This window comes from Condylura cristata, unplaced genomic scaffold, assembly GCF_000260355.1.
Source record: "Condylura cristata isolate star-nosed mole 26May11 unplaced genomic scaffold, ConCri1.0 scaffold00004, whole genome shotgun sequence".
Lineage (NCBI taxonomy): Eukaryota > Metazoa > Chordata > Mammalia > Eulipotyphla > Talpidae > Condylura > Condylura cristata.
In genome coordinates, this window is record NW_004567105.1 from 37,037,925 (window position 1) to 37,053,019 (window position 15,095).

At 48.9% G+C, this 15,095-nt stretch overlaps 1 protein-coding gene across 3 annotated transcripts in view; it reads left to right on the forward strand.

The window, feature by feature from the left end:
• The window catches only part of TMTC1 (transmembrane and tetratricopeptide repeat containing 1), a 181,598-nt gene that overhangs the window by 72,490 nt on the left and 94,013 nt on the right, over positions 1 to 15,095 (forward strand). For all 3 annotated transcript variants that reach the window (XM_012720432.1, XM_012720430.1, XM_012720431.1), the window contains 2 exons: positions 12,220 to 12,301; positions 14,358 to 14,461. In XM_012720432.1, the coding sequence (XP_012575886.1) occupies positions 12,220 to 12,301; positions 14,358 to 14,461 (186 nt within the window). The remainder of the gene's footprint in view (positions 1 to 12,219; positions 12,302 to 14,357; positions 14,462 to 15,095) is intronic.

Here is a 15,095-nt window from a genome sequence, read left to right on the forward strand (position 1 = left end):
AGAAGCACTCTCTAGTTACCTGATGGTTTTGATTTTTACTTTATTTAGTTCCTTTTTATTTTTTCCACCTTCCTCCTATCAGTGAGACCATTCGATAATTTTCATTCTGAGGGGAGGAGGGAAAAGGACCAGGACAGGGGTGGGAGAGCATGAGGGAACTATGGTGATGGTGCGCGGGTGACTTGGTGGTGGAAACCGTACATTGTACAAACATGAAGGGTGGTATAATGAATAGATTAAGAAAAAAAGAAAAACAAAGAAAAACTAGATACACCATGGCCATCTTCAGCAAAATGTAGGGTGTTTGAGACAATTATGTGCAGTAGAGTAAGTCAGAACAATAAAAATAAACACTGGGCATTTGCATAGCAGACAACTCAGTAAGGTAAAACACTTTCAAAGGCCTGTGGACTTGAATGAACATCCTGAGGGCCCGGAGGTTAGGAGGGGAGAAGAAGTGACAGTGGCTAAAATAACAGATCAGTAAGGGAATTGGTGATGTTGATCTGTTCTTTGAGATTAAGAAGGCAGCTTTGCAGGGGAAGGATAGGGACTTTATATTCAGGAGAGTGATTTTTATAAAATGTTCTTTAATGTTGACTGTCATTCATAAGGAATTTCATTTGTTTTTGGTATTTGAAACGTGTCTTTGCAATGACAACTCGCTGCCACATCATGCAACTCTTTGGATCTGAGCACGGGCTCAGATCTGGGAAGTAGTCTGGTTTGGGGTTCAAGGCCGCAGCTCACAAGTGCTGACTCGAGCACTCTGCCCAGTCTACACTCGAGATTGTCTTGCCTGCAGGCTGCTCGTTCCTGTAGTCTGCGTCCGTGACCCCCAGTTGGCCTGAGTGCCACTGCCCTGTCTCCCTCTGCGAGGCTGCCATCTTGGGGTACAGGGCTTTGCAGACAGGCGTGGACTGTCCAAGGTGCACCCTCACAGCGGGATATATGCTGCCCACAGCCTCTTGAAACCTCACCCACCCAGGAAGCGTTTCTTCCTTTTCCAGTGGGGCTGTTACAGACAAAGCCCCTGTGAATGTCTGCATACAGGGTTTTGTTTCTTTGGGTCAGATGCCCCAGGGAGCAGAGGTGGCTCAGACACTAAGAACACACCTTCCACTCTGCACAGGGCCATTCTGCCCCAGGTCTACTCCCGTTTCTCTGCTGCTCCCCCATCTTTGGTGTTGCTGCCTTTTTTTTTTTAATTTTAGCTGTCCTCAAAGGTGGGTGGTGGATGCTCTCCATGTTACCTCATGGTCCTTTTTCATTCCTCGTGGCTGGCGGTGACACCGAACATCTGGTGTTTATCGGCCATAAATACTCTGTAGCGTAAGGTCACCCTGTGTTCTTTGTCCATTGTCTAATTTGAAAGTCCAGGATTTTTCCAATGAATTTTTAGAGTTCTTGGCATAATAGATACTAGTCTTTGTCAAACCATTAACCTAAGCAAAGAAAAACTCTACTTATTTTGGAAAATTCCCCAAATGTACAAAGGTAGCTAAAACACTATAATGAACCTTTATGTATCTATCTTTCACCTTCAATAATTATCAGTCCCTCCTCTGCCCTCAAATTATTTTGTAACAAATTCCAGACATGATATCATTTCACATGTACATTTTTTGATAGAATTCTAATATAAAAGAACTGTTCTCCTAAACACAGCTACTAAAGCTCTGTCAATCTCAAATAACACTCATTCTGAATACCACTGAATACTTAGTCATCACATTTCTCCTTCTTAATATTTTTTCACTTGTTTGTTCTAAACAAAATATAGGTAATATCTCAACATTGCAGTTGGTTATGTCTCCAAAGTTCTTACTGACCCATAAATTTTCCTTTCCTATGATACCCTTTTTCTTTGTTTTTGTCAAAGATAAAGGCCATACATTAATTAAAGTGGTGAAAAAGTGTGTACTCAGCAACTGCTAGAGGTAGGGTAAAAAGTTGAACTCCATTCCAATTGTACAAAAGTAGCTGGGCCTTTGAAAGGGAGGCTAAGGGGCTCTCCCTGGTGGCATGATGGGTTAGAGTGCAGCACTGCAAGCTGGCTGCAGCCGCTTGAGTGAGAGTTCAATCCCCAGGCCCGAGGTGATCCACACGGCACAGCAGACCTCTCCTGACCCGCCCACTGCTACCCTCAGCAGTGTACTTCATCAGTCGGCCTGTTCTGTCCCCCACTCTGTCTCTGGTGAATCCTCTTACCACCCCTGCACCTCTGGCCTGTACCCCAGTTCTGTATGCAATAAATAAATAAATATTTAAAAAAGAAAGAAAAAGAAAAGGAGACTGAGGCATTAGGGAGGGGTAGAGATTGGGGACTTAAATGAAAAATAACAGAGGGTAGGTCAGTGCAGGTGTGGTTCTCATGCTGTGTCTCCAGGCTGGCAGTGACTGAAATGATAAGTTGGTACTTCTCCTACAGCGACTAGGAGACCGAGGCCATAAACCTTATGACCATTGCATTTCACCGGGAGACTTTCAGAACCTGGACTGAGATTCTCCTGGGTTGTGGGAGAAATAAATGCACATCTCAAAAGAACTGCCAAAGAATTTACATCGATAAGTACTTATTAGTAAGTACTCCCGAAATAGAGTTCAGGGGCCAATCTTCTGGTGTCCAACAAAGCCGTCTGTAAATAAATCCCTCTGGCGACCTGGGCTTCTCAGCGAACTCGAGGGGCAGGACCGAGGGAGATTTGAGAAAGCTTGATCCCATCTGTTAGCTCAGGGGTTCTTGTGCAGTGTCTGGACAGAGCGAACTTGCGGGTCTCCACTTCCTTGATTTTTCCTTTTGATCCTATGGTGCTTCTCCCAGTCCCTCGTGTCCCCACGATGTTGGTGTTCGTGACCTTCTACTCCCCCATCGCCTGTAAGTTGATAGCTGATCTGGAGGTTTGAGCACGTTCAGGCTTTGTATCTTTTGGTGACAGCGCCCTGGGGATGGGGTAGCGTCCGTCCAGGAGAGAGCAGATCACCCCAGTGTCTCTTCTGCCTGTGATTGGACTGCCGCGGCCTGCGTCTTTGGTCTCTTGGTAAGGGTTGAAGAGTTGAACTGTCTAACTGCCATTCTCTCCTTGCTTAGGAGCCACAATAGCTCCGTGGGGAAGCCTCCTGCACGGGCTCCTGGCTGCCCTGGGGGGCGGGGCGCAGCGCAGAGGGCACAGGCCGCTCCTTGTGACTTTGACAGGATTCCCCTGGCATTGCCTCTGCTTCCCCTCCAGTCGTTGTAGTTGGTTATTTAAGTAGCTTGTTACTTTTCTGTGCTTCCTTTTTTTTTTTTTTTTAAGTATATACTATTAGGAATATATGCTAGAACAGCTGTGTTTAAAGCTGCCCTGGCACAGTTCCTTCCTGGATAACTCTGGACCGTTTGCTTCATGTTATGTTTTGGTGTTTTAGGCGCTGGCTTTCCTTAAGGCTTCATTTTCCATAGTCACAGAAACACTGTTTCTCAATCTATACAACACACATTTTTGTATGTAAATAAATAGGCACAGTTGTTTGTTGATGATTTCAGAGGATGGTGAGAATGCTGGCTTATTGAATCCCTACTGCAGCCCAGTGGTGGATGGTGTTGTCTTTGGCAGATGGAGAAATGAAATCATCTATTTGTGTGAAAAGTGGCTCAACACAACAGGCTGGGTACAGCCTGTATCTGGACTCTGGGGGTGCTCTGGGTGGTTATGGCAAACACGTGAACATAACGGTGGGCCAAGTGTCTGCTGGTAAAGAGGCACTTTGGTTCTTACCCAGTATATTAAGATAAAAGTCACGTGTGTCAGCTTGACTTGAATTGCATTTGCAGTCATTGATTCCCCAAACCTCATTGAATCCAAGAGCCAAGCAAAATTCCAGGCCAGTTAATATACTCATGCTGTTTCTGCAGAGGCAGAGGGAGAAAGTGAGCCCTGGGGTGCTAAGGGCTGGGGACACCTGTTGCTCTGGGCAGATGCTGCTTCCCACCCATGGAAAGGCCAGTGGGACTGGTATGTGTTTCTTAGCCTGAAGCCTTCACGTGAGCGGGACTGTTGGTCCTCAGCTTCGGGACTGTTGGTCCTCAGCTTCGGGAAGGGTAAACCGCCCCCAGCTGTCCATGAGGAGACCTCTGTCCCAGCCCCTGCGGTCTCTGCACGCTCCTCTCACTATTTCCCCCTAACTCAGCTCAGGCATCAGCACTTAACAGATGTGCATGTTGGAGCTCCCCAGCGTCTTGGCTCTTGTGTCCGGCACGCCTGTGCTTTTTGCACCAACACGATGTCACGTGTGGGCAGTGAAACCTGGGAGGAAAGCAGAGCCATGGGTGGTGGCCGCAGAGGCTGGTGGAAGTGTTACAGGGTAGCCCAGAGTGGACTGGGCCGCCTGTCTGTGGGGCCTCACCCGCATGCTCACAATTCGGTTACACTGCAGGGACACAGAAAAGGGTCAATAACAGGTTTATTTACAAAAGGAGAAAGAAATAGGAAACAACCCAGGGAAAGAGAGCAGGAGACAAAGTAACTGGAATACCTTACCGGCTTGGCACCGAGTCACGCGGTCAGGAGAGCTGTTTCCCGAGCGAGAGAGCATGAGATGCAGTCGCGCCCTATTTATCCCCCAATGTCCCAGAATTCCTGCTAGCTTCGCCCTTGGGTCCTCACAGTTCTCTCCCTGGTACTGCTGGGAGTTGTAGTTTCCAATCACTGGAGTAGGGGGATAATGTCCAGAAAGCTGGAGGAGGGGGTGGGGTCCATAAGACTCTGCACTGTTCCTTTAGGACATCCTTCCCCTTAATAGAGGGAGGTGAAAAAGAGTTTGAGCATTGTCATTGTCCCTACATAGATATTTAAAAACAAGAGTGATATGATATTTAAATGTGGCAGCCTAGGAAAAGAGAACATGACAGATTGCGAGACCTTGGGATTTTGCTGCGCTTGAATGTTTGGTTCTGTTTACTGCTTAGATCGGTCATTGTAGATTGTAGGTGTCACTGTGTCTGTCATGTAGAGCCAGGCTGTATTTTTTTTTTTTAAAGATTTATTTATGCTTACAGAACTGGGGTACAGGCCAGAGGTGTGGTGGGTGAGAGCATTCACTAGAGACAGAGTGGGGAACAGAACAGACAGATGTACAGAAACACACTGCAGAGGGGAGCAGTAGGCAGGTCAGGAGAGGTCTGCCGCGCCATGTGGGTCAGCTCCCTGGCCGGGGATCGAACCTGTGCCACAGTAGCTTCTGAGAGCTTCATAGTGTGGAGCTTTAACCCACTGTGCCACCAGGGAGAGCCACCAGGTTGTATTTTTAAACCAAGCCACCCAAACTCCTTTCCTCACTGGTATGAACTTGATTGGAGTTTCACGGGTAAAATGGCAGCCTCTGTTGTCAGCAGCCAGGCAGTCGCGGTGCAGCCCCGGCCCTGCCGGCTGCAGACCTGGATACTCCCGAGCACCCAGCCTCTGCCCTGTGGCTCGGCGCCCACCAGTCCTTCCCATCACCTTCACAAAATGGCGCCGCAGAGAAGGCTTGCGTTGGCTTCTCCATGTTAAAGAGATGTCTGACAGCTGCAAAGTGGGTGAGAAACTCCAGTTCGTATGTTTTCAGAATTAACAAGCTCAGCCGATTAGTCAAGAGCTCCTTGCAGAGAGTCACTTTTTTTCTGATTTAACCCCTATTCACCAGGAAAGGCAAGGGGGGGGTAAGAGAGAGGGAAGCTGGGGGGTGCTCAGGGCAAGAAATAAACTCATTTCACTTTGATTTTGCAGAGCTTAAGGTTGGCTTCGCTCTCCAGTTTCTTTTCTAGGCCCTGCTCTCCTGCCAGAGGAGACTTCATAGGGCTTTCAGGACTTGCTGGGTTTCGACCCCGAATCTCCCCTAGGCCGACTGGAGAGCCAGTAGCCCGTGGCAACAGTCCCGCGCACATGTGACCTGGATCTGGAACGTCCAGAAGCTTTTACCTAGGCACAGCTCACTCGGCTCCGGCCAGGCAGGGAAAAGTGTGTTTGTAACAGTCTCTGGCTGGGCCCTGATATCAGAGGGTCCTGTCAGGCTGCGTTACGCCTGGAATGAAGAGAGTGTTTGAAAATATGTTTTTATGCATTAAATGCCTGCTGGGTGGAATGGACAGCCCAGGAGCAAGGACAGAGGCAAGCTGGTGGGTGGACTCAGTCACTTGGCCCTGGGATTGCTGGGGACGAGTGAGAACTGAACATTGGTACAGAGGACAGGCAGGCAGAGGACACAAATGTTTGCCAGGCTGTGTGGGCCGAGCCGTGTCAGCTCAGGGCCGAGTAACCCCGGCAGATCTCTGAACATGAGAGGCGCCCCACGGCGGGGGTCATGCTTGCTAAGGCCATGGTTGCCCTTGGAATGAACTAGGAAGGGCCCTTCTGGGCACAGGTGGAGGCAGCGTTGAGCTGTGCAGTGGGCTGACCCTCCAATGCCTTCAGTGCCGCTCTGCACCCTGCCTGCCCTGCTCAGCACATGCCCTGCTCAGTGGGGTGGGCGCCAGAGTGACCCAGTGAGCGAGAGGAACCAGAGCACCCATGGGTGGCAGGGGAGGCCAGGGGCCTCCAGGGCAGGTGTGGGGTGGCTCAAGCGTGAAGAGGTTTGACCCTGTGCCCCTAAATCCGGCACCATGTTGTGTTACTGCAATAAAAAAACACCACAATGAACAACAAAAGGAGGACATGGAAAGCCAAGTTCTAGGTGTCTTCTAGGAAACTGCTTGGGTCTCTTTCCCTCTTCATGCAGGAAGGGGGAGCGTTGGAGCTTGAGAGAGGCAGTCCTGTGCGGCTCCAGCTGTGTTCCTGTTCTCTGTTGTGTGTGTGTGTGTGTGTGTGTGTGTGTGTGTGTGTGTGTGGCCATGAAGAATGGTCTGGGATGCCCTCAGAACTCTCTGGTGGTGGCTCTAGGAACCCCTCTGGCAGGCCCTGTGCAGTTGGGGGTCCTTGCAACCTACACTGAGGCCAGAACCTCAGGGTGGGTGATCTTCACTGAGCAGCTGGGGCCTGGGAGTAAAGGCCTTGCCTTGTGCCTGGCATATGCCCAGTGAGTGGGGTCTGCCTGGGTCTGTGGGGCTCCATCCCAGGGTGTTCCCTGAACCTCTTGCCTGTTGTGTCAGGGGCTGAGTCTGAGCAGCTCTTAGATAACTACCCTCCCACCCCACCCCAAGGCCACAGATCACTCAGGCTCCACAAGGTGTGATTTTATAGTATCTTCTGAATGTTTACTTTGACAAAACATAAGTAAAAGAAAAATAGAAACTTGTGAAATAAAAGTATATACAGGGCTAGAATTCCTAGTTCCTTTTGTGACCACACCTAGAAAGTCAGGCTCAGTGGGTGACACAGTTGAGGCCAAATTGTTGAAGCATCAGCCCTTGAGGGAGAGAAAGCTCCTCATAGCTCAACCAGCAGAGGCATTCAGATCTACCCCTTGTCTCTGTAGGACAAGGGATTGTCTTGGTTTGGGGGGTGGGATTGAGAATGCAGGGGTGAAATTTTAGGGTGAGTAAGTGTGGCCTGGGCTGGAGTTATTGGCTGACAATGGACAGGCCATCTCAACAGAAGCACAAAGAAGCTGCTCTTTAGATTACTGAACTTGACATTCCTGCTGTGGCCCTGCCTCTGAGGAGCTCCCGCCCCCCTCGGGTCTTAGATGCCTGGCTGCAGCTGGCCTTGGAGCTCAGCTGGAGTCATTTGTTGTACTTTCTAGACAGTGTCAGATAAGGTCCAGGCTCTGTGGTCTGTCAATACAAGCTTTAAAGAGATAAGTTGAAGGTTTCTTTTCTTTTGTGCTCTTGGGCTTTGAAAGCATTTAGACCCAGCTTCACAGAGGCCACTCTCATTCGTAAACTTTTTATGTTATTTTTAGAATGTACCTTTTAGGTTTGAAATTAGGAGAAAGTTTTAAAAGCTGACCCAAAGAAGCATGCATTGGAGGGGAAACAAGGGGTCTATATTTAGTTATTAGGGGCTCCTACCTGTGGCGACACTGATGGACACTTGGCAGCGTTTAAACTCTGACAATTTCCTGAGGAATTTCCTGATGGTTTTGTTACAGGGCAGGGAGAGAGGGGCACTCTTGAACCCCTAAACCTGCCTGATCTAAATATGTGCTGCCATCTGCCACATCAAGATAAAACATATAAGACTTTAATGAAAAGGAACTTTAATACAGTGACTATACAAAAGAAGACAAAGAATATAATTTCTAAATCAAATACTTGAAATTACTCATCCACTCGTGGGCAAAAGTCCGCTCAAAAGGGATTGGCCCGAAGCAAGACCTGAAAGCTGCCACAAGGCTAAAGCACCTTCTGGCGGGGACCCATAGGAAAGGGTCAGACATGGCCAGACAATCCTGGGAGGAAAAGAGCAAATTCAAAATCAAGATAACGCTGCCATAGTGAACCTGCCCACGCACATCTGTTTCAACCTGTCCAGGGCCCAAAAACAAGCACAGTTTCTGCACATGTCTCCCTCTGCTCCATGTGGCTCCCTCAGGTCTCTGGCTCTCCACCCTGCTTCCTTCTTTTCTTCAGATTCTTTCTCTTCTTTTCTCTTCTCAGCTCCATCCTCTTTCTGGGTGGGGCAGGGAACCTGGAACTTCCCCTTTTCCTGGGGACCCCCCTGTTACAGTTTCTCGGTTATGTGCTCTCCGTGGGTAACCACTGAGGTCCCGACTTTCCATGTGGATGCCCATTAGATTTTAAAAACAAAACCAATTGCCTTGAGTTGGGCCCTTAAAGATTCCACATTGAAAAGAAAATAGTGGCATACCTATCGATCCTCAAAGGAAGAAATAGCATTGCAAGTAAAATTAAAATTGAACACACTTCCTCCAAACCCTCCCCCCCATTAAGCTTCTCTAGGAAAGTGGGTTTCAGGCGTTTTCCAGGGTCAGGGGCCTGCAGGAATCCTCAAGGCCCTCTTGCCCGCCCTTGCAGGTTGGGAGACAGCTGGAAAGGCGGGCCCATTGGTCAGTTCTGTTTTGGAGACCAGGTTCCTGACCTGAGTTCGGGCTGCTTCCCTCCCTGGAGTGGCCCTGGCTGGCTGCAGGGTGGCTGCCTGGTCCCCAGAGGCAATGACACAGGAGTCCAGGCTGCTGGTGAAGCCCGCTGGCAGCCAGCGCTGCAAAAACTCCTCCTCCTTTGCCTCCTTCACAGGATGGAGGAAATGATATGAAAAAGGTGCAGGGCTCAGCCCAATGAGGACACAGACTTAGCATACCTATATTGGCCTGTTAACCTACCTGGGACTGTTAGTGACAGACAAGGGAGTGACGTTGCCAGGGAGGGTCACCCCAAGCTGCATTTTTTGCTATGGCACTGAAAGGAGAAGTTCCCCAGTCTGCTGCTCAGGTTCAGCTACTTTCCCAGGCCTGCTGCTTGGGGGAGTCTGTTGCTTGGATTCTGCTGCTTGCTGGAGCAGGAAGTTCCTGCAGTATGCACGGCTTGACCACAGGTAGCTATGGCTACCCTGACCCCCTCCCAAGCAATAAGGAATTATTAGGCTGTGATGATGGGACGACAAGCTTCCTCATACAACCTGTGTTACCTTTCTGTAATTCAGGGCTCAGCCTCTTGGGACTGATCCCACTGGGCCCTGAATGTGACAAGTCAATCTCTGTCTCTCCCCGCCTCTCAGAGTGCCCTCTGATTTCTCTGGGAAACTGCCATAACAACCCATGAAAGGAATAAAAGTTGAAGCCTCTGATGAAATTCACTGGAAAGGAATATAAATGAGACCTCGAGGCTGAGGAAGCCTAAGCTTTCTGACCTTTGACACTGAGACGCTGTGACCTTCTGCAAGTGACCACATTTCCAGCTGTCCTTTACTTTCTTTTCTGTAAAAGTGCCAGGGCTGCTTTGATTTCTTCCAGTTCCAGCCGTTTTCAGAACCCAAGTTTAGACCCCGGTGTTCTGTCTGTCTTCATTTCCACCATTTTTCTGGGGATGATAATCTAAGGAGATCTTTCTAAGTAACCTGCAGAGTGAAGAGTTTAAAATTTCATCAAGGAAAGCTTGGCACACCACAGAATGGGCAAGTGGAGGTCTATTCTGGCTTCTTAGTAGGTAGGACTAAGAAATGCATCCAGGGCTTCTAGAAGCGCCAGGCTCTCCCACGAGTCTTCATTTGAATATCAAAGACCTTTCTTCCCTGGGAAGCCTTTGGATGTCAAGGTTCAGGGAGGCTCTGGGCCAGTTTCAGGGGAATACTTTCCTTTCCAGAGTAAATCCACCCCACCCCCGCCTCCATTCCTTTGTACGTTTTTGTTAAGGTTATCGTCTTTTTTAAAAGTGAGCTGTCTGCTACTTTGATCAACTGAGAAATCTATTTTCTTGTGTGTCAAAGAGTAGTGCTGGATTCCTATTTTTACAAAGCTGTGAATTTTAAATTCTTTTGACTGTATTCATGGCCTTTGTTACCTTGAAAGAGCTGAGACATTAAATTAGTATAATTAGTGTTCCAGAAGAAATTTCATAGGTAGTTTTTTATAATTGATCAGTACAGTGTGAAATAGTAGACCATTGTATCTGAGATGGTTGCTGCTGGTTAGAAAGGCAAAAATTTAGGCAGTTTTCCTGAATTCTGAGGATGAGAAAGTCTCACGTAATATCTTAATTTAGAGCAGCAGGATTTAAGGGAGCCAAACCGGAATATCCAAGTGGTTCTTCTCCAGCTTGCCGCGCACGTCTCGAGCACCCTTGTTTTATGCCTGCCTGGCCCTGATCTGTGAAAACACAGGGAAGGCAAGGGAATTGAGCGGAGAGAGATGAATATTTTAAACATTCTGTTTGATTCTCTAAGGCATGTCAGTCATCTTATGGTGATCAGTTATCTACTGACACTGTAATTCTGTGCTGGCAAAGTTCAACGTGTCCACATGTTAAGCCCAGGCCTGTGAGCAGGTGACTGAGGTGTGTTGTGCGTTTTTCTGATCTCAGCTGAGACAGCCCCATGGCCACAGAGGGGCGAGCTTTGGGAAGAAGTCACCTGTAGCTCTCAATGTATGAAGTGATCGGCCGAGGAGGTGGATGTTCATGGAAAATTTGAGGTCAGGAAAAAGAGCAGACAGCGCAGGGTGTCAGGAAGCATGAGTGAGGGGCTGACTCTGGGTACCCTGAGAAATGTGCTTTGCCATGACTGCCTGTCCTGCACAGTTGGACACGCCCCTGTGCCCCAAGCTCCTGTTCACGAGTCTTCTCATAGGGAACTGCACGTTGTGAAGGGTCTGCCCCAGGGGAGCGGTCACTGCTGTTCCTTCTGCTCCTGCTCTTTCTGTCAACTTTTCCTGTAGGCTGCTCTGTTTCCTTCGGCCGTAATTTATGTGTCAGTGGTTGGTTGGCTAACCTATTCGACCCTATTCGACCTGGTTGGCTCACCTCCTTCCCTCCACCCAGACCATATGAGGACTTTGGGCCTGGTCACTTGCACCACTTTAGGGCTGGAGCAGGGGAGGGAACAGGAAGGAAGAGACAGCCTTCCTGTGGACTAGAAGAGTTCAAAGAAAGCAGTGGGAAAGGCGAAGGACTGAGAGCATGGTGGGCTATGGGATTTGAAGGCTGCGCTCCCTCCCTCTGTTCTTTAGATGTGGAATCTGCTTGGAGGTCAAAGTGGCTCCCCTTTAAGTTGCCCCTTGGGGCTCCTTAGCCACTGCCTCTTGCTCACCTGTGTGTGGATGTAGGGGCCTCTGCTTTGTACAGGGATATGTGCTATAGCAGGTGTTCCTGCCCCTCTAGAAAGGACATCACTGTGACCTATTCTTGGGGTGCAAAGGAATCACCCCATAACCCTCTGGGTTCTTCTGGGCTGCAAAAAATCAAAGCAGCACCAGACAGACTAATAAGAGAAAAAGCCACAGAGAAGTTCAGTGATAGCATGTCTACTCCCTGCAGACACAGGCGCCCAGTATGACTGAGTCTCTCCCCACATGGCTTTAGGTGGCAACTTAAGTAGCTTGGCTGAGACTGGGCAGGTTGGGAGAGAAAGGGGAACCATTCAAGAGGTGCCCTGGAGAAAGCAAAGGCCCTGCCACCCCCTTGGGAAGGCGACAAGGGTTAGGTAGTCTCAGTATAGTCCAGGACAGGGAGGCCTGCAGGGGAAAGTCAGAGCAGTGTGCACCCCCTGCAGAGCCAGGCCCCCCTCCCTGGCCTTGGCCTTTCTCACGCACTCTAGGGTCCCTCTGGAAAGAGACCCTGCCTTCTGATGCCACCTGTCTGTCCTGTTTCAGGTGTCTGACTGCAAGCAGCGACAGGAATGCCCTGCTTACCATGAGGCCGTTCCTAAAGAGGGCCGTGTTGGTCATAAGTTACGTAAGTATGCACGGACATTCCTCCGGAGTTGCTGGTGGGGGCATTTCCCTCTGACACAGCTCAGTGCCCTGGGTGAATGAACTGAGTAGAGTCAGCAGTAGGTCTCACAAGAGCCTGGTGTCGCACACCCTGCACATATAGAGGGAGGGGAGAGGAGTTGGACATGTTCACGGCCCCTTCCCAGGGCTGGTGCTCAGCAGGGCACCATCCTGTGGCAGTCAGGGATCACCGCCCAGTAGGCATGGAGCACCCCCATGTTTGCCTTTGTGCTTCCCTGGGGACAGCATCCTGATCTGTGGGACTCTGCATACAGGCTCAACCGCTCCCAGCAGTCAGAGTCCTTGGGGCCCCCGGGCCTCTAGCAGGAGAGTGCCCACGCAGCTTCACAGCTGGGCAGCTGGTTCAGGAAGCACAAACCCACGTGGCAGGAACACCAAGGGGCATGCCTGGGACACACTGCACCACATTCTGTGGGTGGGTGCAAGTCCCAAGCCCAGCGCAGAGGGGAGGGGAGGGGAGCTGATTCCATTTCTTAGGGGACTGAACACACCTGCAGAGGGGCGGGGGCTCGTGATGGCAATCTCACAAACGAGGGTTTGTGACCCTCGCTTCCATGAGATGCTTCACTTAAGATATCCTCAGACTGGTCTCTGCTGCTGCTTCTAGTAGCTTCTCTTTCACGGTCATAAGTTTTGGTGGGAAACTTATGAGAACGTTTTTCAGTTGTAATGTTAGCAGGCAGTGTTCCCCTGAACACTGCAACACATGTGTGGATGAAGATAAATAGACCAACACTGAATGAGGCGGAGAGAGCCCCCAACTGGACAATTTGAACAAATGGGGCAAACACCTCTCTAGAGAAGCCCCCTCTATTTTTACATAGAATCAGAATGATTCAATATTTGTTGTATCATTTATTTTCTCAGAACTGTTTGGGGATGTGAGTGATTTGATTGTGTTGGTGACAAGTGGTCAGATATCTGTCCTGTCGCTCACTTTTACATTTATTCTCAAAGCCCTTTCTGCTGTTGACCTGCCTGTTCCCTCTGTTGCAGTTATCACAGCTTTTTTCTCTTCCAGGGTTTTAGAGAATTCCTATTCTATAAACTACCTTTGTAGTTGACATTCTTCACTTACAGTATCTTTAAGAATCAACTCAGCTTGAGCAGAGTGCGGCATGAATATTCATTAGGTTGATCTTTACTTGCTCCCTGGGCTTGATTTACTGTTGATAAGCGTTTGGCTAACACAGTCCACCCATGTTAGGTTTTGGGGTTTGAGGTGACTAACATGAAAAGTACTAACATGAAAAGTACTCAGTGATATGCCTGAATGTGGGTGGGAGGTAGAATTCAGCCTTAACTTCCTGAAATGAATTATTTAGCTGTTACTCAAGCAAACATTTTTTCTCTGACCCTGAAACAACCTAACCTAGTTGATTCTCTTGAAATGGAAATTATTACAATAGGAACATTTTTCAGGAAGAGGATGCGATTTGGACTCTCCTAAAAGCAAAGCTCCTCCCCCATGACCTCCTTAGGGATGGGGGACACCTTTCAGAGAAAAATTCCACAGTGACAGGAAGGTGTTTCCTGCCAGTGCTTGGAACTGTCCTGAAGGGCGTTCCGCTCCAGGGCACTCAGGGTCTAGAAAATTCTAGACACAGCAGCACTAGCTGTGGGGCCCTGTGAGTGCAGGTGAAGAGATGGGGGTATTGAAATCAATGACAGGCTCAGCACCTCCATCTTCCAGTTTCCTCACTGTGGGACTCTGCCCCGCACCCCACCCCATTCCGCAGGAGGCGTGGGTGAAGTGGAGAGCCCACTGGATGGTCCGCACACTAACAGTTGTCAGTAAGGTCTTGCCGGCCGCTCCTGAGTCACCACCCAGTCAACCCTCTTCCCTACTCAGCTTTCCTATCCCCATCTTGAATGTTGGGGTTATAGAAATGCTCACTATCAAGTGTTTGCCAAGCACCATATTTATAAAACTTCTAGAAGTGTTGTCCAAAAAAGTGGAGCAATGATCTTCTTTCTGAATTTTCTTTCCTTTGAAGGTGACCGTCATTCTGTACTTCCGGCTGTGGATAATGGGGGGCTCTATGCCCCTCTTTTCAGAGCAGGATAATCCAGCTTCCTTTTCGCCTTACTTTCTTACAAGGTCAGTAGATGAAGCATTTTTTTTATTATTATTTTACTCGTCATTTATTAGCTTGTTTGACCTATTTAATTGTTCTAAAGATGAAAGGACTGTGTCCCTTTCATACTGTTCATACATACTGCTGCTGGCCTATATTTGTTTATTCAACACTGTTTTGTGGAGCACTTATCAATAATAAATACCTGTCGAGTAGCCTGCTTGGCCAATGCTTCAGGACATGCAGAGAGAGGTGGGCTGAGGTTGACTGGGCCTCAGAACTCCCTGGAGAGCCAGCAAGGAGGCTGGAAGTGGCAAGCTGAAGAGAGCAGCTTTTTTTGCTGGGACTCAGTGTCCTCGAGACCAGAGAGACTGGCGCCAGCCCTGACACTGAAGTGGCTGGGCTCAGTGAGGAGGCTTTTGACTTCTTGTGTGTTCAGTCTGCTGTGGAATTTTGTTGAAGCGTTGCGATACAATTACATTTGACAATTTTATTGTGTGATAATGATTTTTAATTGGATTGATTCTTTGTTGGTTCACCGCACTATATATGTTACAGGGCAACCCAATGTGAACTGGGCTGCCTGTCTGTGGGTCCTCACCCACATGCTTAAAATTCAATTGTACTGCAAGCACACACAAAAATGTTCAATAATGG